At 41.7% G+C, this 26308-nt stretch overlaps 1 protein-coding gene and 1 non-coding gene across 3 annotated transcripts; one reads left to right on the top strand and one right to left on the bottom strand.

The window, feature by feature from the left end:
- On the bottom strand, nt 1-23761 carry deptor (DEP domain containing MTOR-interacting protein). 2 transcript variants are annotated; one of them, XM_040165353.2, is made up of 10 exons: nt 23377-23761; nt 23080-23172; nt 19845-20023; nt 19447-19570; nt 14319-14497; nt 10187-10369; nt 9813-9950; nt 7844-7914; nt 7355-7459; nt 1-3580 (listed from the first exon to the last, which is right to left on the bottom strand). In XM_040165353.2, the coding sequence occupies exons 1-10, from the start codon at nt 23388-23390 to the stop codon at nt 3458-3460; spliced, it is 1209 nt and encodes a 402-aa protein (XP_040021287.1). In that variant the 5' UTR covers nt 23391-23761; the 3' UTR covers nt 1-3457. The 2 variants fall into 2 exon arrangements, with proteins under 2 accessions (XP_040021287.1, XP_040021289.1); XM_040165355.2 differs by having other exon boundaries at nt 23080-23169.
- Nucleotides 23762-25656: 1895 nt separating this feature from the next.
- On the top strand, nt 25657-25729 carry trnar-acg (transfer RNA arginine (anticodon ACG)). Its single transcript has one exon. It is a non-coding gene; the product is annotated as a tRNA-Arg (tRNA).
- The last annotated feature ends 579 nt before the right edge of the window (nt 25730-26308 follow it).

Below are 26308 nucleotides of genomic sequence, written 5' to 3'. Positions count from 1 at the left end.
TTCACTGTAGAATCAGCTTGTTTATTAAACGTTTAATCAACTGTTTAATACATCAGCACATCATAATTAGCTTAAAGCGGCCTTATCAGAAACAGTCCGTGGTACTGTGTGAGCTTATATTGTCGTAGGAACATCAAATCTCCGGTAGCGGAGAAAATCAACACATTTTGGGGCCCTCGCTCTGGCCTCATACGGTCAACATAAAGCAGAATAATCCCTTTAATTAAGCGGGTAAACAAACCATCAAAGCTTAAGTATAAAACTGAAAACAGCACAATGTAGAAGGAAATTAATCCCCTCACACCATTGCTTTTGAAACCTGTTCCATAAAATACTGATTGTCAACAGAACTGCGGCACGACAACCTGTTACATGAGCGCTTTTACAAAAGGTCACAGATGAACAGATCTGGGAACAGATGACCACCAACTGGGATTAGCAACAAAATGAGGCAAATGTTTTTCGGGCTTACTGTTGAAGAGTGAACCCATTTCAGCCGACTCCTGACCACACTACTCCCTCCAGAACAAATGAACATTTCAATCTCCTTTTTTAGAATCACAACCTCAACGATTTCTAAAACCTAAGCAGACCAATAAGCAGATATCAGCTTTTAATGAATAATAATAATTCTACAGAGAAGAATTACTAATGTCTGCAAAAGAAGTGATTTCTGTTACGCTGATTGGCTGTGTGGAAAAATTAGTATTAAAGAACTTTCAAAATCTCTGTGTCTGAGATTGTACCTTCTCTAAACACGGCAAACTCAAAACAAAATATCTAAGACCTTCAGATGAAGCCCCTTAACATAGAATATTGTATGGCATCATCCGACAAATTGAGAGAACAGTTTTGCGATCAGCAACTAGCACAAACAGTAATAAATGTGTATTAACCAGAAAGAAAATCTCCAATGTCTGTAAAATGATATTGTAATTATATAAACTTCTTATTTATACAGCTGAGAAACTGTTGTTCTTTTATCGCTGTCCTAAAAATAGAGCATTCTCCAAAGTAGGTTACTTTACATCTGACGTGATTAGTCAGCGAACTCCTACAAGTCAAATACCGAGGAATCGGTTCGGATTTGGAGGCAATGGTACATAAGCACAGATTTACAACAGTCATGCATTTCACTGTATACAACATCCAAATACATTGAGCAACAGCAAATGAGGCCTCCTGAAGGAATAACTGCAGAGACTTGCAGGCAGTTCCCTGTGTGTTCATTCTTCTGATTGGCAAATGTCCTGATTGTATGTTCATATTGAATAGAAAAGGTTTACTGGTTTTGCATTTAGTAACAACTTCTCTTCGGGACGAAACTACCTACGAATTAAATTAAGCAGGCAATGTTGTTTTGTCTGAAAGAAACAAGTAATGTTCGTTGTTTTGTAGGCGTTTTGAGTAGCAGCCCTCGTGCTCTGCACGGCCAGTCTGACATCCGCACCTGCCACATATTCCTGCTCCTAATTCAAAGCATTATTTCTTAAGTTGGTGTATGTGGAACCAGAGGGGCCAACAGCTTGGAGGGCTACGCCTATATTTATAGCATTTTGAGTATTTATATTTGGTATTGAATAGGCTTCGCCCTCTTAGAGTTGTTGCTATTGGGTGCAGGGTGTCAACATGGCACTAATGTCCACAAGCAGAAAACACACAAGCTGTAAATTCCACACGATATAAAGGCAGGAAGGCCCCCGACTGTGCTGAAAGATTTCAAATTATCATCACAATTTGAGGCTCGCACATCACATCGTTTAAGCAGGACAAACCCTTGATGTGTAATTGGGTGAATTGCGACATGCAGCGTAAAGCGCTTTGAGTAGTCGGAGGACTAGAAAGGAGCTTCATGAGAGACGAGTCAATTTACGGGAAAGCCATGAATCTTTATGACAGCGCATGGCTGCCAGGATGCTCTTAGGGGCAAAGCCTGTAAAGGTATAGGAATGAGTGTTGACCCGAGTTAAACACAGATTACAGACACTTACTGTAGGAGCAACTTGCGCGTTACAACCCGTGCTCGACCTTGGTGGCCATGTCTTTCGACACGCTTTAAACTCTGTTGATGTTTTGGAAGCTAATGAGGTACTAATCTACTTATAGAAATGTTAAGCCTTCATAAATCCAGCTAACCTTTTTAAAGGTAATTTCAACCAAACAATAATGAAGAAACGATTATCTGTGCCGAGTTGCAGCTGACATTCTAGTATATTAACAAGATATGTCTAGAATCTGTGCTTCCATACAGAATAAGCATGTATATAAGCGTATACATATTCAAATTCTAAGCAAATGCTTATTAGGTCAAGTGCTCCAATGATAATCCTATCCATTAATTCAACATACATTAACATTTTTAACTAAATCTATTTGCTACGAGAAAATATTTTAAGTTTCCAAATTAAATCTGGTTGGCAGCACACAACTCCAAGTGTAGTTAAGTATGTATTTGGCACTTCTGTTGTTTTCTGTCAATAGACACAACACATCTTTGATAATATTTTAAAGTTGACAACATCTCAACATAAAATATCTGCTCTTTAAGTGCCTATTCTTTTTAAACATATATCTTTAAAAATAATAAACATGTTATAAGTAAGATTTATTCTTTAGAAAAAGTGTATAAAGTCTCTGACATGTTCTCATTAATGTGGTTTATGAGGTTTAATCTGATAAAGACCAGTCGCAGTTTACTTGTGCGTTAAGTATTTTGGAACTGTCCTATATACACTGTGCATGTAATGTCACACACACGTTTTATAACATTCCTAGCAGCTACACCTAAATCTACCTAGGCATCAATTTATTCATAAATGTCTTTCACACAACAAGGGTAGAAATTTGAGGGGTTTTTTCTATTTAACAGAATGTTGCCCAAACACCCTGAACCCACCCCTGTAATTCACAGGTTGCATGAATGCTCCCTCGCTGCCAGCAGGGGACAGTGTCGAGCCATCAGGGGGCTTACGTTCATGGTTCGAGTCGAACTAGGGGAGAGGTCACCGACTATGTCAGTAACAAACAATCTTCCTTTTTCTTTCGGATTCTGCTTGTTCATCCTTTGGCCTTTAGACCCTTCTCATGGTCAGCGACAGAATCGTGGAACAGTTCTGGTTTTAAACTCAAACAAAAACAGGGAACGTGGGTGTTCCTTTTTCCACACGTAACAAGTTTGGGGACTGAGAGCGTTTGTACCGTGTGTAAAAGTGAGAACGTACATATATTTATAAATCCAAAGAAAAAAAGTAAAGCGCAGCCTGCAAGCTGAAGGATTTACTCGACGTGTTTGTTTCGCAGTCCTCCACCTTGTCCAAACGTTATTGAAACAGGAAGAGCGCGAGTTGTATTTAGAGTTTTCCACGTCGCTCTGTGGTTTTGAGGTTCAAGCCGTGAACCTTCTAGTCCCCATGTTATTACTGCATTACTCATTCTTCTGACGCGCCTCCACTCAAACCTACGCCTCCTCCATCACCTCCATGACTATTGTCCTGGGTCCGGTCAGGATCAGGTTGCTGACGGCGCGGTAGTCCTGGGCGAGGACGTTCCGTCCGTTCACCGACACCACAAAGTGACACACCTTGAGAAGAGAGGCACAAAGAGGAGCGAGTTAATGGACGCTTTGGCTATGACGCTCTCAAGGTAACAGGATGTGGACATGTTTAATGTACATATATATATATATATATATATATATTTTTTTTTTTATTTTATTCATTTATTTATTTATTTATTTTTTTGTCTAAATGAGATCTTTTTCAAGGGAGCCAAGACCACATCAACAGTGTTTAGAATGAGATACGTGAGACTTTTGAACGTGAGAAACCTGAGAAACCAGAACTGAAATACTTGTCAATGTTATAGTCAACATTTTTATCTATGCTGCAGGAGTGAATTTGGCTTCCATTGACATTTTTGTTGTTTGTGCATACCAACTGAAATAACAAGGACCTGTGATGAGCTGTAATGACATTTCTTGCAAATACTTCAGAGAGAGGATTTCAATCTCTTGTCTGTCCTACTCTGACGTTAAACTAGGACTGGGACTGGAAACAGGTGGAAAAAGCTACACGATTCATTCCAACAGTAAAAATCTCCACCTATGTTAGTTTCATCCCAACAAAATAAAAAACAGTGTGAAAAGAGTAAGAGTAAGAGAGTGGCATCAACCGAAAATGTAAATACGCATTTCCAAAATGTCAAACTACTGTATATACATATCAAAAGGAGGTCCCGACCAGTTTTGGGTCAGTTTTGCCCCGGGGCCCCCAAACTCATTGAATGAGCCACGCTGTTGATCGCTACAGAGATCAAGCTCCAAACATTTAGGCGCAACAGACATTTGTCAACTCGCAGCGCAGTTTAAAAAAGCCAAAGAACATCAGCAGTCGCACCACGAATCAGTAAGACAAAAGCAAAAATGGCAACATGTTCAAAGCTCCAACAGTAAAGAGCAAGATGTAAATCATTGACATTATTACCTGATATAAAACAACACCAGATACAACATGACAGCCAGGCTTAAAGCTCTCCGGAGTCACTTATCGCCATTGAACCACAGTTACAACTCGACGGTACTGATGGAAATGCGGCTGGCTTTCTGAGGTGCCTTCTGGCTGCTGTTCTTGCAACATGATGCTGCCGTTTCTGCCCACTGCTAAAGCTAAAGCCGTCCAAAAGCTCTGCAAGACGCGAGTTTGAGGCACGTCAACGAGAACAAGAGCACGTAAATCACTGCGATATCTATATTGGCTGTAAACCAACAAAGTGCAGACGGCTGACTGACGGTGGAAGAAAAACTGTTATGGAGGAGTTTCATGGGGCCATTTACAAGGCGCAGCTATTTAAACCCTGACTTGCATAATCTAATGTGACATACAGGTTACTCTCTTTTTTTCCAAAGAGATTGCTGCTACAGGTTTCTGTGGACTTGATGAATGTTTCAGGGAAGATAACAACAGGCTTACGGGAAAAGAGAGATTGAAAATGCGATAGTGAAGAACAGCGTAGACTGTTAATTATTTTGCTGTAGACTCACTGTAAGCATATCTAGACTTGTGCAGCATATATTTCTTTTTATCTGTTCAGCCTTTCCTTCAAATGTCTTCACGTTTTTTTCCGACTCAAACACCTCCCCCTCTTTCTCCCCCACTGCTACTCCTCTCCTTTCAGGCTGCGCGGCAGTCGGTCTTGGCTGAGGGCCCAGCTGGACCCAAAAGTCATAAACCAGCATATTGAGGAGAGAGAGAATAATCAACACGTAGGAGGCCTCGCTGAGATATTTCTGCAGCAATAACATCTGAAGAATAGTCCCTCTTTACCGAAATACTACAGATGAGGACCTGAGGCCATGTTTGCCTTTATGTCCCTCGAGGAATCAGAAAACCAGAGACCCAATGACCAACAAGTTGAAACCACACACAGGTTGAGAAACTTCTTCTTTTGAGTATTTTCTTGAACTAAGATCCCGATCCAACCAATTGCCCGATGCTAATTTGGCCCATCATAAAGCAAAATGACCTCCCTCAAACTAAACTTCAAATCAAAGGCAATCTGGCCTGAATCGGAACATATATTTGGGGGAACCAATTATGGGGTTAAATCAGGATTATTCCACACGGTGTGTTTTTAATAGCTCACTAGTCAACACTTTAGTCTTCTGGTTGCCTGGCAATCTCACGGGGGCTGCAGGAATCCAGGGTCTCTGGATTTGCAAGAACAGGCATATAAAAGTTTTTCCCAAACTGTTGAACCGTTTTCCTTTCAGAGGGTCGTTTCGTGCGCGTCTCAGCTGATAACTGTGTCTTCACACACTTCACAGTAGTCACTATGCTCAAGGCTTAATGTTATTTTAATCGTGTGACACGTAGTATTCGGATATTTAAAGATTTCAAAATGCGACAGTGTCCGATTCATCTGAGCTTGTGATAGAGAACATGCTGTTCAGTACACACACGTGACGGTGTACAAACATGTCACATGGGGCACAGCCGGCGCACACTGCGAGGAAAACACGCACCATGCTGCTGCTGCTGCTGCTTTATAAAAGTGCATTAGTAACATAAGTGCTCAGATCCATTGTGGTCGGGACGATGCTAACGTGTGCTCCTGTGTGAGGTGGATAGAAGCGTGTGCTTTTATCCACTGAGGTCTGGAAGTTCATCTCCTCACAGCACTGCGTTCCCTGAGCTGGATTCTGTTGCTGCTCAACAATTGCACATCAATAAAACTACTCCGGTGAAGTAGAAGAGGATTACACCTCCTAGAAACGAACTCCTAATAAATAAACGTGTGGCCATGTGGCTCCCACAGCGGCACACTAGCAGTGCAAGATCATATTTCTCACCCAATATTGTGGCTTTCTGTTTTTTTGCCCTCGGCACAAAAAGATGATACCTTTTACATTTAATAAATAAAGAAAACCCCACAAAGCTTGAAACTTGGTGTGAAAATGAAGAATGACGTCCTCACAGTGGGCCTCCAATCAGTCTACACTCAGTGGGCCATGACCCGCGTTTCCATGGTGATAAAATATGACTGGTTAAGAGTAACAGAAGGCAGAAGTGAAAATACTGACGGTTTCCTCTGTCAGTGCTAATTCTTTACTCCTTCCGCATCCTTCACGCTCTTCAGCTTCGTGCTGATGTCACCCTGAGTTGACACCTTCGCCTTCGCCGGAGAAAAACAGCCGCTTTGCAGCATTTTGGTTTGGACTGAAGAATTGAATGTCCTTTTCAAAAACACTGCTGTAGCAGAGTGAGGGTCCCGGCACACAGGATGTCGTATGTGTACCGTTCTGATGGTCCTCTGAGGCAAAGTGGTTATTTTGGGCTGTACAATATGAATATAAATTAATACTCTAAGCACGAGGAAACATGTTAAGTGTCCACTGGGCATTAGCAAGGATTAATAAAAACGTCTACTTTTTAAAACAAAGTCAACAACAACAAAGTGCTCGGTAACTACATGCTTCCCTTTTTCTGCTCCTCTTCCTGGTGTTTTTTATTTTTTTATTCACTCCTCTTCTGTCCACGTTGTGGTTTAAGTCGCCATGCTTTGCATTCCCAAGATTCCTTGCTGCCACTCAGCTCACACACTCTCATGCCAGCGCAGCCACCATTAACCCGTTTCCCCCTTTTTCCTCTCTCGTCACTTATCCTTCTCGTATAGCGCATCTCCGCTAACATCTGGACCTTCATCCTCACTGTGGGCTTGTGCGACTTAACAAACCAATTTAAATAAATAACACTGTGCAAAGAATTGATGATATGATATACTCTCCACATGGTAACATCTTCTTCTCCTTTTGGAGCTCGCAGTGCTTTTTAGGACTTTTCCTCTCTTCGGTCCTTACCTTCATGCCAGCAGCTGCTGCAGGTCCACCAGGGTCCACAGCCTGAATGTGACAGGGTTTGCTTCCTCGCACCACAAAGCCCCAGCCCACAGCATCACCTACGATCTGAGGAACAGCGAGAAGAGGCGAGATGTTGAAATGATTCGGCACACTGTTTGTATTTAAGTGAAGCCATACAGTTGGTGGACCGCTGGGGTTCAGCTCTCTTCCTCTTATACTGTTCCCTAAAGGTTAAGAACAAACATTTACATTTGTGTCCCAAGTATAATTTGAATTTTTGTAAACTTGCAAACAACAAACAAACTTCCCTATCGGAATTGACAAACTGTATGTTTGGTTTTTTCTTTATTTTTCCTTCGTGACAATCAAACTGATCTGAGACACGTGCGAGAGCTTCCTGCACTTTCACGTGACCTGGAGGCGAAGTGTGTGCGAGAGGGAATGTGTGACATCCAGGCTGAAGTAGTATTTGTTAAAGTTGGGTCCTACTGTGAATGTCTTCTTAACAAAAGGTCCTCCTGGTGACTGCAGCTCCTCTGGGCTCACTTGTCTTTTTAGAACTGTTGAGAGAAACACACAAAGATCAACCGTGAGATTCAGTCACAGCCAAATACGTACTCCACCAAGCATGAACATCACACACACACACACACACACACACACACACACACACACACACACACACACACACACACACACACACACACACACACACACACACACACACACACACACACACACAAACACAGATAATATTGTTGGCTAATAAGTGTGTCAAAAGGGATAATGTCAGTCACATGCCAACAGAGCCTGCAGGCTTCCTAAAATATTACAGCTCCCCTCCTCCAACTTCCCCCAACTGTTGCTCAATTCAACTTGGCCCTACGACGGATTTAACTGGGCTTTGTGTCTCCACAGACGCCAACATTAAATGTTATATTCATTCCATTAGTATGAATGACGCACGTTATTTAATGTTGTCATTTAGTCAACTTTGCTACTTCAGGATTTATATTTCTCTGTGTGTGTGCCCTGTTCCTTAGCAATTGTTAACATGGGTCACTTTAGGTAAATACTGGTTTCCATGGTTCACTGGTTGCGACATCACTGAAGATCATGTTTTACTGGTGTGATGAATGAAAGACGAAGACTTGTGTAGTGCTGTGGGCGGCTGCAGTATAAAACAGAAGGATTTAATATTTTGTAAAATTGCTAGACTTTTTTTAATAACCAGAACCAACTTAACGCACAACAAAATTAATTGTGTATTATTTCACACAGACTGAAGAAACCCGTTGAAAGTGCTAAAATGACTGAATACTATTATTTAATTCTTCCACACAAACCCGACAGCAAATCCCTCAGGTTGCCAGAGGCGTGTGCACGCTGTTCTGTATGTGTGTATTTTTTAAATCTCTTGCGGTCTATGTAGCACTTCTAATCTAATCTGATAAAACCGAGGAAGTGAAGAGAGACATTTTTATCCTCTTGTTCAAGACATTTCCATAATCTCTCTGTGGAAACCCTGATCTGATACCTACAGGACAATCGCTCTTTAATGCCACATCTTTTTATTGAAGGTTTATTTGAGGCAGAGGGGGATTTTTTGTTTGTGAGTGCCTTCCTTTTCCTGTGTACTGTGCACGGCGTGTATTGTGCACGGCGTGTACTGTGCACGGCGTGTACTGTGCACGGCGAGTACTGTGCACGGCGTGTACTGTGCACGGCGTGTACTGTGCACGGCGAGTAATGAGCGCCCGTGTCGGAGGCACTCTGGTGCTACAAAGAGACTCTGTCAAGGACACTGCATTGATTGGACACATCAAAAGGAATCTCACAGTATTTAAAGACACTAAGTAAAAAACACACACACACAAACACACACATACACACGCACAAAGCTCGAAGGCATTTCATCTTCATTGATTAGGACGTACCTCTCTTTCTCTGACCTTAACACACAGTCATTTAACATTTCTCTTCATTTTAAGTCCAAAAAAAGAAAAATGTAAGGTTTGTTTTGTAATGAATGGCAGGAGGGTTTGAAGTAATTAGTAGTTTGTGTGTAATTTGTTGTACTTCTACACTTACTAGAGAACACTGGTGTGTCTGGTGTCTCAACACCCCATTTAAGCAATAAGTTAAGATCAGCAAGCTCTACCCAGGATCTTGTATGAACCATAAACCTTTCCCCTTTCACATTCATGAGGAGTTGGCCTGCAAGCGTTAGGAAAGAAACAGGAACACAACTTGTGGTTGGCTTGGTTGCAGATGTTGTGCACACAACAACACGTTTTACATGACTTTTACGGGTCTTTCTTTATGACCTTACATTCTCTGTGTACATGAAAAACTAGAGTTGAAAACCTTTAGTATTTCTTGACTAGAGATCAAGAGTGAAGCCCTTAAAATGCAGGTGTGTGTGTGTGTGTGTGTGTGTGTGTCCATGTCATCTCACCAGACTTGGGGTTGCAGAGCACAGGAGGGCTGCTGCTGAGCGTAGGACTGCTGCTGTAATAACCGCTGCTGCCACAGCTGCTGCTCAAGCTGCTCCGCCGAACTCCGGCCACCACCTTGATCTCTTTAGTGGGACTCACTGAGACACAAGACACAAAGAGACCGAAATCAAATCGACGGGTTATTAACTTGGCCTTTCGACCTGAAGATCAGTCAACTGCATGAAAAGTATCGATCCCAACCAAAAGCCTTTTACTTCTTCTGTCAGGGTAGAACTGAAGAACAGGTAGCCTCAGTTTCTCTGTGTTGACCGAAACCAATGTTGACGTACGTAGTCGTATTAAATTACAACACTTAAAAAGGGACAGTGTGTACCTGAGAGGAAGCTGGTGTTTCCTCCATCAGAGTTCTGTTTGCGGAGACAGAAAGGACTGTCGTGACTCTCCGGGATGCTGCGGCTGCGCTCGTGAAGAAGTTCGATCAGCCGCCGTCGCCGCCGGAAATTCATCCTGAATTGGTAGAGGAGGGGCCCGTCAACAAAGTGGTTCCTATTGGTTACTGGTGAGAAAGAAAAGGGGACATTGAGAGAATACATTTGTTTCGTTTAAGAGGAAGAGTAAAGACATTAACAGGTCTTTCTCTTTAAATGCTAGCTATTAAGATTCATGTCAAATTATTTTAATAACCAACAATGTGTAATATTTTTTAAACATAAATAAAATATTAAGAGCAGAATGAGACACAGTTAAAAGTCCTCAATGTGAAGCAGATAAATCGACCAAAATGGGTTGGATCTGTTTTGATGTTTTTCTCTTTAAATGGTTATTAGTTTTTTTTTCCCCATTTCTATTTTTTTCCCGCTACTTATACATCTTGTTTTTCAAAGTTATAGGCTAGAAAAACAAAAATGCAATACATCACAGGACAAGCAGGTCAATCTTTAACTGCATTTGTTGGGTAAGTTCCCCTTAAACTGCATTCAAACTTGTCACTTTTGGCTCATTTATACAGATAAGCAATCAAACATACACACTTCCCCAGGAAATAAAAAAATGACTATCTCATGTAGTCCTCTATAGTTTTGTCTGAAGAGTGCAGTTTTATTTATATATTTTCTCATTACTTTCTTATTTACTATGAACACATACCCTTTTGTAATATGTGTTCATGGTAAATAAAGTATATGGCAATAGAAGGCACATATTGGAGAAAGGTTTATACACACATGTGCTTAGTACACATGTCCCTTGTGCTTGTGATGCTTTTGTCAACCTATGAAAATCCTTCTATTATATATGTGACAAAAGAAAAACACACACTATTGAATAGGCTTCAGAGGAGTGTGTTGCTGTTCTCACTCAGATTAATTGAAAGGAAATATTGCAACATTGAAATCATGTTGAAATTGTGTCCGTATAAGTCTAAAAGTTATTACATGTGATTTATTTGCTTACAGCATCTGAATTCTCATTTTTACTTTATACTTTAAGGTCTATTGAAAAGCCAACTCCTCTCAGCTGATCAGAAGCGCATTGTCCCTCAGAAGACAATAACCACCAAGCAAAACGGGCTGGATCCATCCAGATGTGCCTGATTGTGAGTGAATGAATGAGAGAATGACCTCTGCGCCGGCACGGCAGAGAGAAAGTAGATTAGATATCTCTAATCTTAGATCTCTATTTCAACACGTTTGGAATGTGTTTCTAATGGGAACTAAGGGTCTGTAAACACATTATAATTACACATAACTTAGTTTGAATAACCGTCTACTGTAACGACAGGGCAGATGGTGATATGAAAGTGCAATTTGTGCACGCTGGAGAGGTTATTTGAACAGGGACGATGACACTACGCGGCCAACAGAAAGCTGATAACAGCATAACATGAACTCAAGGAGGTGCTTTTTTTATGATGCTGTTTTCCTTGTGAAGTCACGCGGCCTGTACTCCACACCCAAGACCACGGCTTAAAACCAGACGTCATGTCGTGTGGTGACCTGACCTCCTCCTACAATCACTGCTAATGACGATCTCACGTGTAAAGAGCTGTGCGCTCACTGTAGAATCCAAGGTCCAAGACCCAATACGAACGTGCACACAAGTCAACCTGCGTCGCTGTGCACTGACTTCTAGTTCAAAATACCTTATCAGGGAGAAGACGTCAACTATTTTATAGCCTGTACCGAACAGTTGACTGAAGCATTTGAATAATTATGCCTTTAACCGCATTGCTTTAACGAGCCAGTGGGAGAAAACGTATTTTGATTACACATGCAGGTTGCTCTGCTAAATTTAATGAGGAAAAAAAAAAACACTCTCCTCAGACTCACCCAGTAAACTAGTGGAGTAATGACGCACAGTTCAAAATATGCACTAAGCCATAAAACCTGTGTGGAGCAGTTTTATAATGGCTCTTTTTGTTGAATATTGATGATCAAGGTTTATTAAAGATGAACCTTTTCACAAAAAGTACGGATTTAAAGATTTTTTGGTTGTCATTCTGGTACCAAATCTCAGTGCTGGGAAGTTTAAAGTACTTAAGTATGTCCACGTTATGCTACTTTTCACAGGAGAACATTGACTTTTTGCTTCACTACATTTATCTGATACCACCTTATTTACACTTTATTTTTCTCCCTAGCTGCTGAGGCAGTAGAGTGTTTTTAATATACATTTTCTTACATTGTGCCGTTTCTTAATAAAATGCACAAATTCCACTTCTTTTTAGATGTTTTGTTCCGGCCTGCTTGCTTCCCCCTGACACTCCCGTCATTCCAGTTGCTGCCCCCCTGCCCCATGAAATCACTCGTTCTCCTCACCTGGTGTCCCACGTCCATCTCATCGGCAGCTCATTCCCGCGCGCTTTATATCCGTCCACTCGCACTTGTTTTGTGGGTTATTGCGAAGCTCCCCAGCGTTATCCAAGTTCCTGCAGCCGGTCTGCCTGTTGCGAGACCGTGTCTGCCCCTTCTGGGATTTGTTTGCCTGAGTGACTGATCTCTCGGTTTTGACCCTGCCTGAATACTGAGTAAACTGAACTATCTTCGTCTCCCTGTCCTGCAGTTTGCATGTACTAGTAACCTTTAAATGGTCGGATTAATAAATGGGATTATATTGACATCATAACAATAACTTTTTATAAGTAGCTAAAATTAGCTCAACATTGATTAGCTTACAGAACTATGAAGTTAGTATTCTCACTTATGGCCCAGAGTTCCACCACTGATCATCGTCTAAGCCTCAGACTATGAACTGAAAAAAAAAAAAAAAAAAACTCACATAAAACTTGATCCCCATATTGGTAGATAAGACTGGTCCAACCGGCTGAGCTCTCGCTGACTGGGAAGTTTAAGTCAAATTTCATTTTGTGTTTATCAAACACAAACAAAGTAACTCGACCTACTTGAACGTAGAGCCTGAGCCTGATGTCAAGCAGAAGAGAAAAGAGGTTCATCTCGAGTCTTTTAATTGCATCTGCATTTTCCTCACTTGAGGTTTTTACCTGCGTCTCAGTCGCTCCCACGTGGAGACGCAGGGAAATCGAGATAAAACATCTCGAGAGAAATTAGACGTGGTTTCCTCAGCAGTGTCGCGTCAGCTCACCACAGCTTGATCGGTGGCTATTAAATACAATACCAGCCAATAGAAGTCTTTTCCTGCGTGTTTTCCAATAGAAAAGCACAACTGTAATCCAGGTTCTAGATATCTGTGATGGCAAAACGGGCAGATGATTCTCCTCTGTGTTAAACTGCCAAGCGTCCAAATTGAACTGCCCTTTAGTATTTTCCAAGGACCTTTACATTACATGTCATTTAGCTGACGCTTTTATCCAAAGCGACGTACAATAAGTGCATTCAACCATAGGGATACAAACTCAGAAGAACAAGAAACAAGAAAGTGCAATTTCCTCAAATAAGCCAATTTACAATTTCCTATAGATGAGTGACGTTACAAGTACAATTTAAGCGCTACAATTTGTAGCGCTTAAATTAGTCGAGGTAAATTTAGTCGAGGTAGAGTCTGAAGAGGTGTGTCTTTAGTTGATGTGAAGGCTCTCTGCGGTCCTGTCTTCAGAGAGCTCGTTCCACCATTTCAGAGCAAAGACAGCAAAGAGTCGTGATCTAATCGAGTGTTTTGCATTTACTTTAAGAGTAAAAACATTGTGTTTAAGTGTGCAGATAGTGAAGTAATCATACTGTGAGTTCCTTTAAGTACAAGAGCCAGGACAGAAGAATGAGTCACCAAAAAACTAAATAGCTGAGGTCTTGCATGGAGATCATGCAGAGAGAAGGAACTCCATCCAGGAGCTCCTGGCTTTAAGGTCACCAAGTGTCATTAACAGATCATTAAGCTGTCGATTTGGGGACCTGCACTGAGACTGTGTGACACTCAAAACAAATGTTGAGATTAAAGGTTTAGATTAAATTAAACGTTGTGTACGCTAATCCGATGATACAGGTGTTGCTTAAAAGTGGGAGCCATTGAAATAGTTCTCTCTTCTTCCTCACCGTGCTGGATGATGCCATGTTCTAGAAGCCTCCGTCCCAGCCGCTCCGCCTCCTCCCGGTCTGCGATCTCGCCCTCCTGCAGCAGCCAGTCGATGAACTCAGCGCCCACCAGCGCGCGCTCAAATGACCCGTTGTCCTCCTCTCTGGTTTGTAACAAGTTGTTTTCTGCGTTCATCAACCTGTGGGGGAGGGGGGGGCAAAGTTCTGTTTAAAATTCTGCAATTTGAAACTACTGGTTTCGGAATTTGAATCAAATTAGCAATTCAAGCAACAGAGATGCATTGATACTGATATTGGTCAGATAAAGACTCTGGAGCTGGATCGGGTATCGGATGCCTTTAATAAATATAGCAATTTAGTACATTTATGTATATGCATTCATTTGATACATTGCGTTTTACAAAGTCGGCAATGTTTAAGTCACGCCTGCATGAAACAACGATTAAATATACACTTTCACTTATTGAGACATCAGCTTATCAATTAAACATTGGTATCCAAAGCGCAGGTATGTCAACTGGGACAGTTAAAGTATGCATCCGTATAAATTAAAGTTCTCTTGACTGCATCAGGAAAATAAATATGAATATGCTACAGTATTTATTCTGCTGCTTTGGTGGATGTCTCCATAGCAACAGCCGGCAGGGCTCATGTACTGTAGCAGTGTGACACACAGCACAAACTAATCTAATGGAACAAAATGCTCCAACATTTATAGAATAGAACATTTGTATTCAAGAGATGTGTTCAATATTAAGTAAAAATAGGGATTATTGGGAGTAAGAAACAAAAAGTTTAACAAGTACACGGAGTAGCATTCCAGACTCTCCACTAAATCAAACCTACATTTACACCCACATACTTTCACACAGTATAAATGAGCCAGCGGTGGTTATAAGGAACAATATGCTTTCTGTGACACACCTGTACATGTCAAGACAAGTGCTTGTAACAAAGTTAACCATCAATGACAGAGATACTAAACTTGCCACATCTTCGTTATTCATTTGTTATTCCCACATGTTTGAACAAGTCCATGTGGTGTAGTTAACTTACAACCTGATGTTAGCTTTTTGCTCCTGTTGCCTTCACCTTTTAAAACCCCAAATAGTGGTGTTCATTTGTGGGGAGTAGCAGAAAAGAGACGAGTATTGTACTGAACCGCCTGCAAAAATACGTCCGCTCTGCACCACTTTATAGTCAAAGGCCTGCGACTCAACAAAAGGAAACTTTAACAACCACTGAGCTATTTAGAAAGGCCCAGACTGGAGAGAAGAACCCGTCGTCCCCTCGTAATGGGGGGGGAGTTCATAGCTTGAAAAAACAACTTTAAGTTAGCTTAAAAAGGGGGCTGATACACGGAGCCCAGTTTCTAGCTAGCTGGTTGTTTGTAGTCATTATGCTAAGCTAAGCCAACAAGCTGCTGGGTCTGGGTTGAACATTATTAGTCCAAAAACTCCAACACCCAGGATAAACAGCTTCCCCTTTAATGAAGCTAAATGTATAATTAAACATAATGAAATCTAAATTAGGGGCGGTTTGTGGAAAGCAGTACAGAAACATTGAAGTTATTTCTGCTTGTATGGGACCATCGTCCCACTGAGGCTCATGCAACTAAGACTGATGATTCCGGGGGGTGAATTAGATTGCCACTTAACTTGGTCCCAGCGGGATACTGTGCACGTCAAAGTTCAACCCTGGGTTGCAGTTTAAAATCCATTTGAGAAAATTACTGTTACAGCCCTTCACTCATGTAAAGTCAAAACACTAAAGAACACATTTGTTTTTTTACATGCTGATAGAATAGGAGATTTTGTGAGGCAACTGCCCACATTAGAAACCAACTTCATAACACAAAGGTTGAAATAATTGGAGAGCCGTGGCTGTGCATACAGTGCCATTTAATCCATTGAAACAAGTCAACGGATCGTGTAACGTTAGCCTCAAAGTACTGTACTCAAAGTTAGCACATCGCTTTGAACGACAGCCTCCGATTCTCTGTTGAAAGGTATGCAAGACGCTGTCAGACTGCACATACAGTTATACAAATGTTCATGAGAACCTAAAGGGGGACGAGACGAGCTGCCGGGACCCAGATGTGTATGCTCCTGATGAGCATACCGGACTCAGCTGGAGTGATGCTGACTGAGAGGCTTCTGTCGAACCAGCAGGCTTTTACCTGCTCTCATATTTTATGATAGAGGGGCCAAGATGAATCTTTAAGAACTTCTAAAAACAGAAAAGAAACTGTAATTTAAATGATATGTGGAGGTAATATACTGTATAAGGTCAGGTCAAAAGCAGGCCAACGTTTTAAAAATATGCCTGATGTGTTTTTAGAATTCTGTTTATTGTTTGCCATTTTTGGCCGTTTGCCAAAATACTGCAATATAATAATTTTGTAGTATTTTGGCGAACAATGCTTTACCTTCCCCCAAAATCCTTATACGGAAAATAAGGGGACGCATGTGTTGCCGTTTCCCACATAACAAATTTAGCAGATTGTTTTGGTAAACACATCCTCATACAATCAGTTTTAATGCAATTATGTCAAAGCTGTTTTATTTGTACTTAATCGTGGTGGCAGTTTCCAAAGGCTCGCCGCAGCGGCCGTGTGGAACAACAAATATAAGATAACATTGCTATATGTACTTTTAGGGACTTTCAGTAGAGGTTAATATTACTAATCTAACATAGTTGAAACGCTAAATGTTCAAATGTCTTGACGGTAAAACTTCCGTTGCTATTAACCTTGATTTACTGTAATAGTCTAAGACATTCTACCAGTTATCAGTCATGTGGGAACACAAGGATCTCCTCTCAAGCAAAGAGCAGCTGATGTAATTAACTGCTAATTAATAATTAACTGCTTTGTGTTACTTATAACTTATAAGCCGATCAGCGAGACAGACATCTTCTTACTTTATATTGTTGAACTCAAAATAAACCAGTGGTAAAGGCTGACCAATTTTCAGAATAAATGGGACTGTGGTGCTTTCGGCAATGAGAGTCTAAACTGAGGCGTTTTGAAAAAGACCGATGGGGCAGGTAAGCAGTGTTGTGTGACATTAGATATGCAGCTAATGCTGAAGCACAGACATAAAGTAGAAACGTGTGCACACGACGAGAGGAGAGTACCTGCAGAGATTGCATCTGAACTTGTGATGATATAGTGAAGCTCTCTGTGCCTAAAGTTACTTTGGTGGACCCGTTTTCCTCAGTTTATTGCTCGATTCCTTTACAATAATATTTCCATTTTAAATTAATCAGAAAGGGAACATAGAAGTTGGCTTCTGACAAGGTGGGAGATTTTAAAACAAGGAAAAAGAGGTTTTAGAAGGTTCAGTTAACCATTGTCCCCTCGGACTGAGCCCGTAACATAGGAAATGCTGTCAGGCCAACGGTTTGAAATGTGTTCTTTTAGTTTATTGGTTTGTGTATGCTGATTTAACATTTGACGGAACCATTTATCCATGTGTGTTTGCAGAGTGGTGTTTATCTTTCCGATGGAAAAGATAGAAGTGAATGGTTTAGGCAAGGCCTATTTGAACATGGGGAACACGGTTTACACGCCCGTTAGCATATGTTAATTCTCCCTAAAAGTACAGTTGAAGAAAATGCTTTAGCAGGTATTTCCTCACAACAAAATAATAAAAGCAATCCTACCTAATGATGGTGGCAGAAGAAAAGTAGCAGTAATGCCAAAATTCTTTTGTTCATCTTGAGAGAGGCATGAATGCCCCACATTTCAAAGTGGAAAACCGACCTATTGGAGACTGGCCTCTGTTTTGGCCTCAGCGCTGAAAATGGCCCACCCATAATAAAAAGTGTAATAACTCGGGAAAAACAAAAAGGGGAACACCGTGAGTGCAATTATGTGTAAAAATTGCTTTATATGTTACTGTTAAAAAAATATACCAATATTACACACAAGGTTTGCCTCAAAACGTGCAATAAATGTAATCGTGAAGTCTAGTTTGGACGCAAGCAACCGCCACAGCCAGCTTGTGGTGTGTGTGTGTGTGTCTCCAGCACCATAGTGATTACATAAACACATAGCTTTGAGAGTTGAAACGACAGATGTCCCCCTTTAGACTATTTCTTCCTCTTATGCAACCGCTTTGTGTGTGTGTGTGTGTGTGTGTGTATCTATGTGCATTTGGTCAAAAAAGGTGTTTTTTTTTAATAGGTCTGTGTTAATAACAGTGTTGCTGTGTATGTGTTTAGAGAGGCATTGAAATATTGTTTAATCATGTGGCAAAGGGTGGGCAGTATGCGTGGGACAAGGAAGAGGAGTCAAATGGTGTGTGTGCGCATTGGTGTGTGTGTGTGTTATGAAAAAAAAAAAACAATGTTTAGGTGTGTTTAGAGTATGTCAGTGTCAGTATTTGAGTGAATCCGAACCGGTAGAGATGCCACGGAGGGAAGGACGCACACAGGGGGACTTTGAGGTTACTATAGAAACCATTAGTCTCATCAGTATTGGAACACTTGCATCGCGGGTAGAAAGCTGATAACAACAACAACAACAGCATCCTTAGTGGTTTCCACTGGCCTTTAAATCCAGCCAATGCTTTGAGCTAAGATATTTCCAATAACTCTTATTGAGGTCAAAAACCAGTTCATACAATACACGCTGATCTAATGAAATCAGCAAAACGGATTTTCTTAACATGAATGGAGGCAACCAATCGGACACACTAAATCATGCCGTTGAGAACAACATATCTACAATCCGTATTTGTATCAGTGCATCCCAGTTAAATGACTTTGCTTCGTCAAAAAGAAACAGAATACGCCTGAAAAATAGTCCGAGCCGAGAAATGTTCTGAGCACCTGTTCCAGTCTTAATGCTAAAATAAGTTACTGTAAACCGCTGCTGACTATTATGGCATTCGTATAGCACAAGTAAAACAGAGGCGCTGATCTTCTAACTGTGACAAGAAAACTCATATGAATATGAGACGTTTGTTCAAAGCGACGGGCCAAAAACGGAGAAAAGGAACCAAGCGCTAATAAGTGGGGGACTTTCTGATTCCATTACAAACATGCAGGAATTGCCATTTTCCCCATAATCCCTCTCAGAGCTGCTCTACGGCCGAGTGCTTGTGTGTGAGTGCGTTCATACTTCTCATAGATCCTCTGACCCCGCATGAAGACTTTGGCTTCACTGTCCAATGGGAACGTGCCGTCGTCTTTCCGGAAGCGGTAAAACAGCTTAAGGTCTTTGAAATCACGGTGCTCGTCACACACTGAGAACACACACACACACACACACATGCACAGAGGGATGAGTGTTGAAAATATGACCAATGAGCGTTGGTGTAGTTCATGATGAAGACAGAAATAGCATTGTTTAAATTGGAACATGCTGTTGTTGTTGTTGTTGTATTAAGCAGACAGTCAATTAAGACACACAGATGTGAGACGTGAGATCGTTGCTATTACTGAACATGAGAAACACAACAAAAGTAGGAGCTGTACATTACATTAAGACTAAAACACAGACACACAGCTGCGCTTTACCGTGGTGGATGATGCTCTGGTCTAAGAGCTTCTGCATGATCTTAATGGCCGTGTCTCGATCGGAGGCCTCCTTGTGTTCGATGAGCCAATCGATGAGCTCCTTTGCCAAGAAGCAGTTTGGGTACGTGCGCAGGTGATGCCGCCGGTCCTTGATCAACTTCCCCTCGTGGAGCCTCAGCCTGGTGGGAACCGAACAAAACACAGAGTGAGGGGGGAAAAAATGATTTAGAGTTCTTTGAGATGCTAAACTTTTGATTTAGACTTTTTTCATTTGAAAGCAATGACAAGAAGCAAATAATAGTAACGACTGTAGAAACAAACGTTTTATCTTCTCACAGGGGAGAGTAGCTTTTTCAGTGATCTATGTTTAGTGAATATTATATTTTCGTCTGTAAAATAAAACAATATTTTAGAACAGGCAGAATAAGAAGCCAAAGATAAATGTTTAATGCATTACTGACAATTTTCAACCAAAACTCTTAGTTTGTTCTTTGTTTTTGGGCTGATTGGTGTCAAATGTCTGATTTCCAGAGCAGCCTGCTCAGGTATCACAAACCATGAATTTATTTTATAAACTGGCGTAATTTATTCAGAGAAATCATCCCACCAACCCCATTAAACTAATGGCCAAGGGGATATTTCTCTCCAGTTGGGCCAGATACAAAAATTTGAATGGGAGAAATCAGAAGAACAAGCAGCCCGAAGCTGCCTCGTTTATTATCACAACCAAGACAACTGCCTTGTACCTTGCATACTAAAATTAAATTAAATACGAACGATATTTTAAATTTCAGCAACCAACAGTTGCCAACCTAGCACATATTTTAAACAAACTTCATTAAAAAAAACCATCTGCAGGGATTTATAGAGTGAGTGTGTTGCATGTGGACAAGCTCATGGCCTGTGTGGCCGACTGTGTGCAGCTGGCCAGCTTCGCCCTGGATGAGCAGCGGCAGCTTGTTCCGAGCCTGTCCAGTAGAACTTCCCGTCCCCGATGTCTGGCATCGTAATAATCTCCTCCTACGCTGTAATTGATCCATCCTGCCGGTTCGGGTGGACTACTAAATGTTGCGCTGGCTGTTCTTGATGCTGCGCCGGTTGCTCCCTGCAGTGCATTTCCTAAAGCTGTGGTGGATTACGCCGACGGCAGGATAGCGCGTTTCTGAATGAGCTTCTGGCTCCCGGCATGATGCGGAGTCTCACAAAGCCTCCCTGTCTGTCGCAGTCTGACATGTGCAACAAACGGTCTATTCACAGCTATGAACTGGTCACCAGCCTCACTCCAGCAGCCGCATGCGTCCGTGTGTCATGGTGTCCAGGTTTTTTTCTTTTTGTCTGTTTTGCAGCCCTTCGTCTGAGACGGATGCGTTCTACGGGCGGAGCGGGCGGCGTGACGGGACACAAATCAGCGTAAGATATTCCAAAACAGCCAGCGTAACGTTGTCAGTGCGAGGAACTAAACCACAAATGTCCCACCAGCTTGAGATAAAATGATCCAAGAAAGCTACAGGTATGGTAAACCCCTTGCTTCTATACAGGCAAGGCTTTCACATTCTGTTCTTTCTCAGCGACTCGTGTCACCATTTGGTCTGAAATATCAATTCAAACCAAAGGACAAAGTTTATTGAGGGAGAGGGGGCAAAACCCCAGGGAGGAGCTCCAGCCAAATATGAGATTAGGGATATTTAACAGCTTCTAATTAGCAATACACACAAAAAAAGATGAAGTGGTTGTGAAATTCATTGTTTTACATGGATTTAAGCATTGGACAAATATTTTTAACTGATTTATCTGGAGGGGACATGAGCTTGCGTACGAAGTTTCATGTTAATCCATCCAATAGTTGTTAAGTTCCCTCTAAACCAGAAACGTCAACCTCAGCTTTGCGCTACAGGAAACAACAGCAGATCAGCAAGTCAGTCGCATTCATCCTCTTGGGACCATGAACGGGAGTACAAAATGTCACGGTAATCCAATCCAAGTTATTTTAGATATTTCGGTTTGAACCAACGATACAACCGTCCCCGGAGCCGCTGCTTTAGCTGCTGACGCAACTAAAAACCCTCTCAACTTTCAGACTGTACAAGATGCAGAGAGACAGACTAGAATGTCTAATAACAGGAGCCTTTCCCCCACAACACCAGCGCCTCAGAGGAAGAAGACTCTGCGAAAGCCAAGCCATCGTTCGCTGACACTCGCCACACTGCCAGCTGGCAGCTCCAGTATACAGCTGTGCCAGAGACACTGCACAGACACACAAACACACTCGGTATACAATGCAGAACAGGAACGGGCAGCAAGCAGTGGAACACTTAAAGAGCACATTCAGACAAACTATTAATCTCTCCTGAGGTGATGGGAAGTGTTCATATTCGGCGTTCTGAAGAAGGGAACACTGTCACAGCGCGGACCCCTTCAAAAACAGCAAAAAGCTTTAACTCGGTGTATCCCGCCCAGCTGGAAAATTCTGTGTGGGGGTGCACTTTCCCCTCGCAGTTCAGTTGCGGGGGGCTGAAATTCCTGGCATTGGTGCCATGCTTTACCTACTGAGCGTCTATTCATTGCTAAGAGCATGAGCCAGGCAACGCCACCGGGGTTTTGGGGCCCTTCTTTACGGGCGCAGGGTCAAAAAGGTGCAGCACGTCAACAACACCGCCGGGGAAAGATGGGATATAAATGGGCGGGACAGGGACTGGGAGGTTGATCATTGGCTGTTCAGCTTAAAGTGCGCTGAATTACTGGAGCAACAATAACAACAAATTAAAAAACAGCCTCCTACAGAAGTAGACAGTCTCTCACACACACACACACACACACACACACACACACACACACACACACACACACACACACACACACACACACACACGTGCATGTTGTGTAGGTGAGGAGCAGCAGTGTGCACAAGGCAGGTTGTGCATGTGTGGAGGCCTTTGTGGAGATGAAATTGACAGTTAGCAGTGAGGGAGAGATACACTGGTCTCCGTTAGTGCATCATGACCTATCATTGTTCCTCCTGATCCGGGTGACACACACACACACACACACTAGTTACACAATAATGATAATAATGATTTAATTTACAGGATTTAGACATTGAGTTGGTGGTCAGTTTGCAGATGCCCTTGAGTGAAATGCACACAGCTTCTTCAACTGTGTGACCTGCATTTAGACACACGTGTGCGCGTGCGTGCGTGTGTGGGGGGGGAGGGGGTCAACTGACGGACCGACCTACCTCAGCTGTTCTCCGGTGACGAGCACCTCGGCCAGCCGCTCCAGCTCCGCAGCCTTCTTCTGCATGGTGTACCCGATGCCGTCCATCTCTCTGCTGACATTTCACGCCCAACACAAACACACACGTGTATCAATGACTTGTAAAAACGTGCGCAGCGAAGTGTGTACCAGTGTATTTCTAGCTGACACAGACACACACACACACACGAATAGCGGGAAACGAACACTGAAAAACAACACGGCTTCCGCGCGGTGGTGATGAAAACAGCAATGCGCTGACAACTCGGTTTTCGCTCACCCTTCAAGCACCATCGAGACGGAGAAAGAAGAGTTAATAAATCCTTTGATGAATGAGGGAAATTATCCCATCCCAGGAAACATGCAACAATGCAGCCAGTCAGAGCCCAGCCCTCAGTGAGCCAGCAGCTCCGCTAGTCCACTTTTCATTCCTCGAAAACCTCCAGCGACCCCGAACATCTGCACGCGCGCCTTCAAGCACGCGTTGGAATGCGAGCCGCCTGCTGCGGTTTCGGTGCAAAGCTTCTGAAATCAGCACAGCGCTTTTCTCTCAGCGTGTTTGTCAGTGTGACACACAACACGGGAGGTGGGCACGTTTTGCTCCACGGCGTCGCCAGCACCCATCCACAGAGCCTCCGCATTGGGAGGACTGTGCTGTCGTCATTGGGGGGAGTTGACCGAGGGGCGGGGTTGCAGACGGTGCGCTCGATTTAAACACCCTGGCTAGGTGTGGCAGGGGTGGGGCATTGGATGTAGTTTTGGTTTGCATGCGTTTTAATGTAAGAGAAGGACCATTGCTGTGTAACATGCAACCAGTGAAGTATAGAAAACACTTAAACTCGTCCTCGGGTTTTCTCTTTCCAGTTCAACTTTATTAATTTGGACGTTTGGTTCTGATTTATTTGGCAAAACAGCTCGAAATGTGGAAAGGGGCATTTTCAGTGTGCCAGAAAGCTGAATTCTGAATAGTGAACCACCATTTTCTGGAGGATCAGCTGGTTGTGTCAGCAAGGTCGTTACCTGAAAGTTTTCTCCTTCCAAAATGGTGAGGTTTTCAAGTTTAATACCCAATAATTAAATGAGATGGAAATAAACGGTACAAAGTCCTTTACAGTTTATGTAATATATCATCATCATTTTATATATATATACGGAAATGTCCTAAATCCGTATTTTATTTGTCCTTCTTGTTTCCTTCCTCTTGATTCAAATTAATTGGACATTTTTTGCTTCAAAAAATAGAAGCATACACATAAGATGCTTTTAATTTTCAAGCCGTTTGAATTGGGTCACCGGTATTGAATGAATTAGGTTACATGTGATGTTTCTGTACCCGCATGATCCGTATCTGAGGTGAGTATAAACGAACGCTTCCTTCTCAGCGCCGATGAAGTCATCTGGCTGCTGATTGGCTACACTGGTAAATGTGCATGCACGTGTGTGCGTTCTGAAAAGTTTGTGAATTATCTTGTGTTTAATAGTATGTAACTTACATAATATAGCAATAAAGAGCTATAAGATCCTTTTTACTATTAACTATTTGTATTATTTTAGCGTAAGTATTGTCTTATTGTTAAATTGATATTTCCCAGCGGACTTGTATAGCAAACTTATTGATAACTAGCTTCTTACCAGCTAAAGCCCCGCCACATGTTTTTTATTAGTTTGTCCATAATGTCTGTAATATGGGCATAGACCAATAAATAAATGTTTACAATTGTGACGATTTGTTTAGTGTTTTTTGACATATAGAATGTACCCAGTAATATTTGTAAAATATTACATCTGCGCAAAATATATGCTCTTCCTGCACGGCCCAGGGGCCACGGAGAAATTGCCCTCAGGAGGCGGGTCTATGAAGCAGGTTGGCCAATTGCTGACTAAATATATGAAATATATAAATATTAACATACAATTTAGCCAATCAGCGCGTATATATAAGCCTCATCTTAACGACGAGGTGATGCCGAAACTAGCGAAACTACAGGTAAAAGAGCTGAAGATCAACCTGAAGCTCCTTGACACTGTTACACCAGGAAAGTTTGGCTAACCTGATGCGCTCATGCTAACGACGCAATCTGCTTTCCATTCTGGCTTTATAAAACATCAGAGGACACAAAGCACATGCCTATTATATAAACATATATATATAAAGATTATATTGAATAGTATTATATAATACATGATAAATAAATTGGATGGTCCTAACAATATGTCTAATCATCCTTCATATAATTTTTGGCTACTGTGACTTAACTTAACTCTTTAATTGCAGCATTACTCCTTGTATCGCAGTCAGGAACTGTATAAACATACAGGCACATTGATTAATTTAACGTACTTGTTGACACACTGGTCCGTCTCGGGTGGGGAACGTCGTCCAACCGCGACATCTGCTGGCTAATGAGGGCATTACGGACGACGATGTTTTTTATCTTTTCTATTTTGAGAGTTGATTTAGTTGTTGGAACATATCGCTGGAAGTAGAATACATAGAATATATATCCATACATGTACAACTTAGTATACATACCTTATGTGACACCGCGCTCTAGCATGCGGGCCAGTGGCGCAATGGATAACGCGTCTGACTACGGATCAGAAGATTCCAGGTTCGACTCCTGGCTGGCTCGAACTTTTTCCGTTTTAGACTCTTGGTTTTCTCAGAAGAAGTTGGATTAGAAAGAAAGAATAGTCATGCGCTTATCATTACAAAGACAAATACCTGCTATCTGGTGGTATGAAATCCTTTGCGTTACTGTGATTTGTGTATGAATCCCTATGCCAACAACAAAAATGGGATAGAATGTTAAGAAACGTGTTGTAAATTGATTATATTTAGTATTATTAATCTCTATTTTCAAACTAGAGCTGACAAACAATGAAGTGAAGTAACAAATACATTATTTGTCTTTTGAATGGTTGTAGCACATTAGTACAGATATTAAAAGCCATACATGTATTTTATTGCTTTTTACTGGCATAGTATTCATGCATAAAGTCATTTTTTAATGTATTATTATCATCATCATGGTTGCTTTTGTTCTCATTATTGTTCTAAATATAAATAAAAAATAAATAAATATAAATAACGCTCCCCCCTATAAGTGAGAGACAATGGTGTTGCCCTTGTAACAGCAGATATCAACAAAGACTATCTGTATGCCAGTTTCAAAGCAATTTATCTTCTATTTGTTTTCTTCATCTAGTTT

Source organism: Gasterosteus aculeatus, chromosome 20 (genome assembly GCF_964276395.1).
Source record: "Gasterosteus aculeatus chromosome 20, fGasAcu3.hap1.1, whole genome shotgun sequence".
NCBI classification, from domain to species: Eukaryota; Metazoa; Chordata; class Actinopteri; order Perciformes; family Gasterosteidae; genus Gasterosteus; species Gasterosteus aculeatus.
Note: the sequence above shows the minus strand (reverse complement) of the source record. Positions and strands in the feature narration are given on the sequence as shown.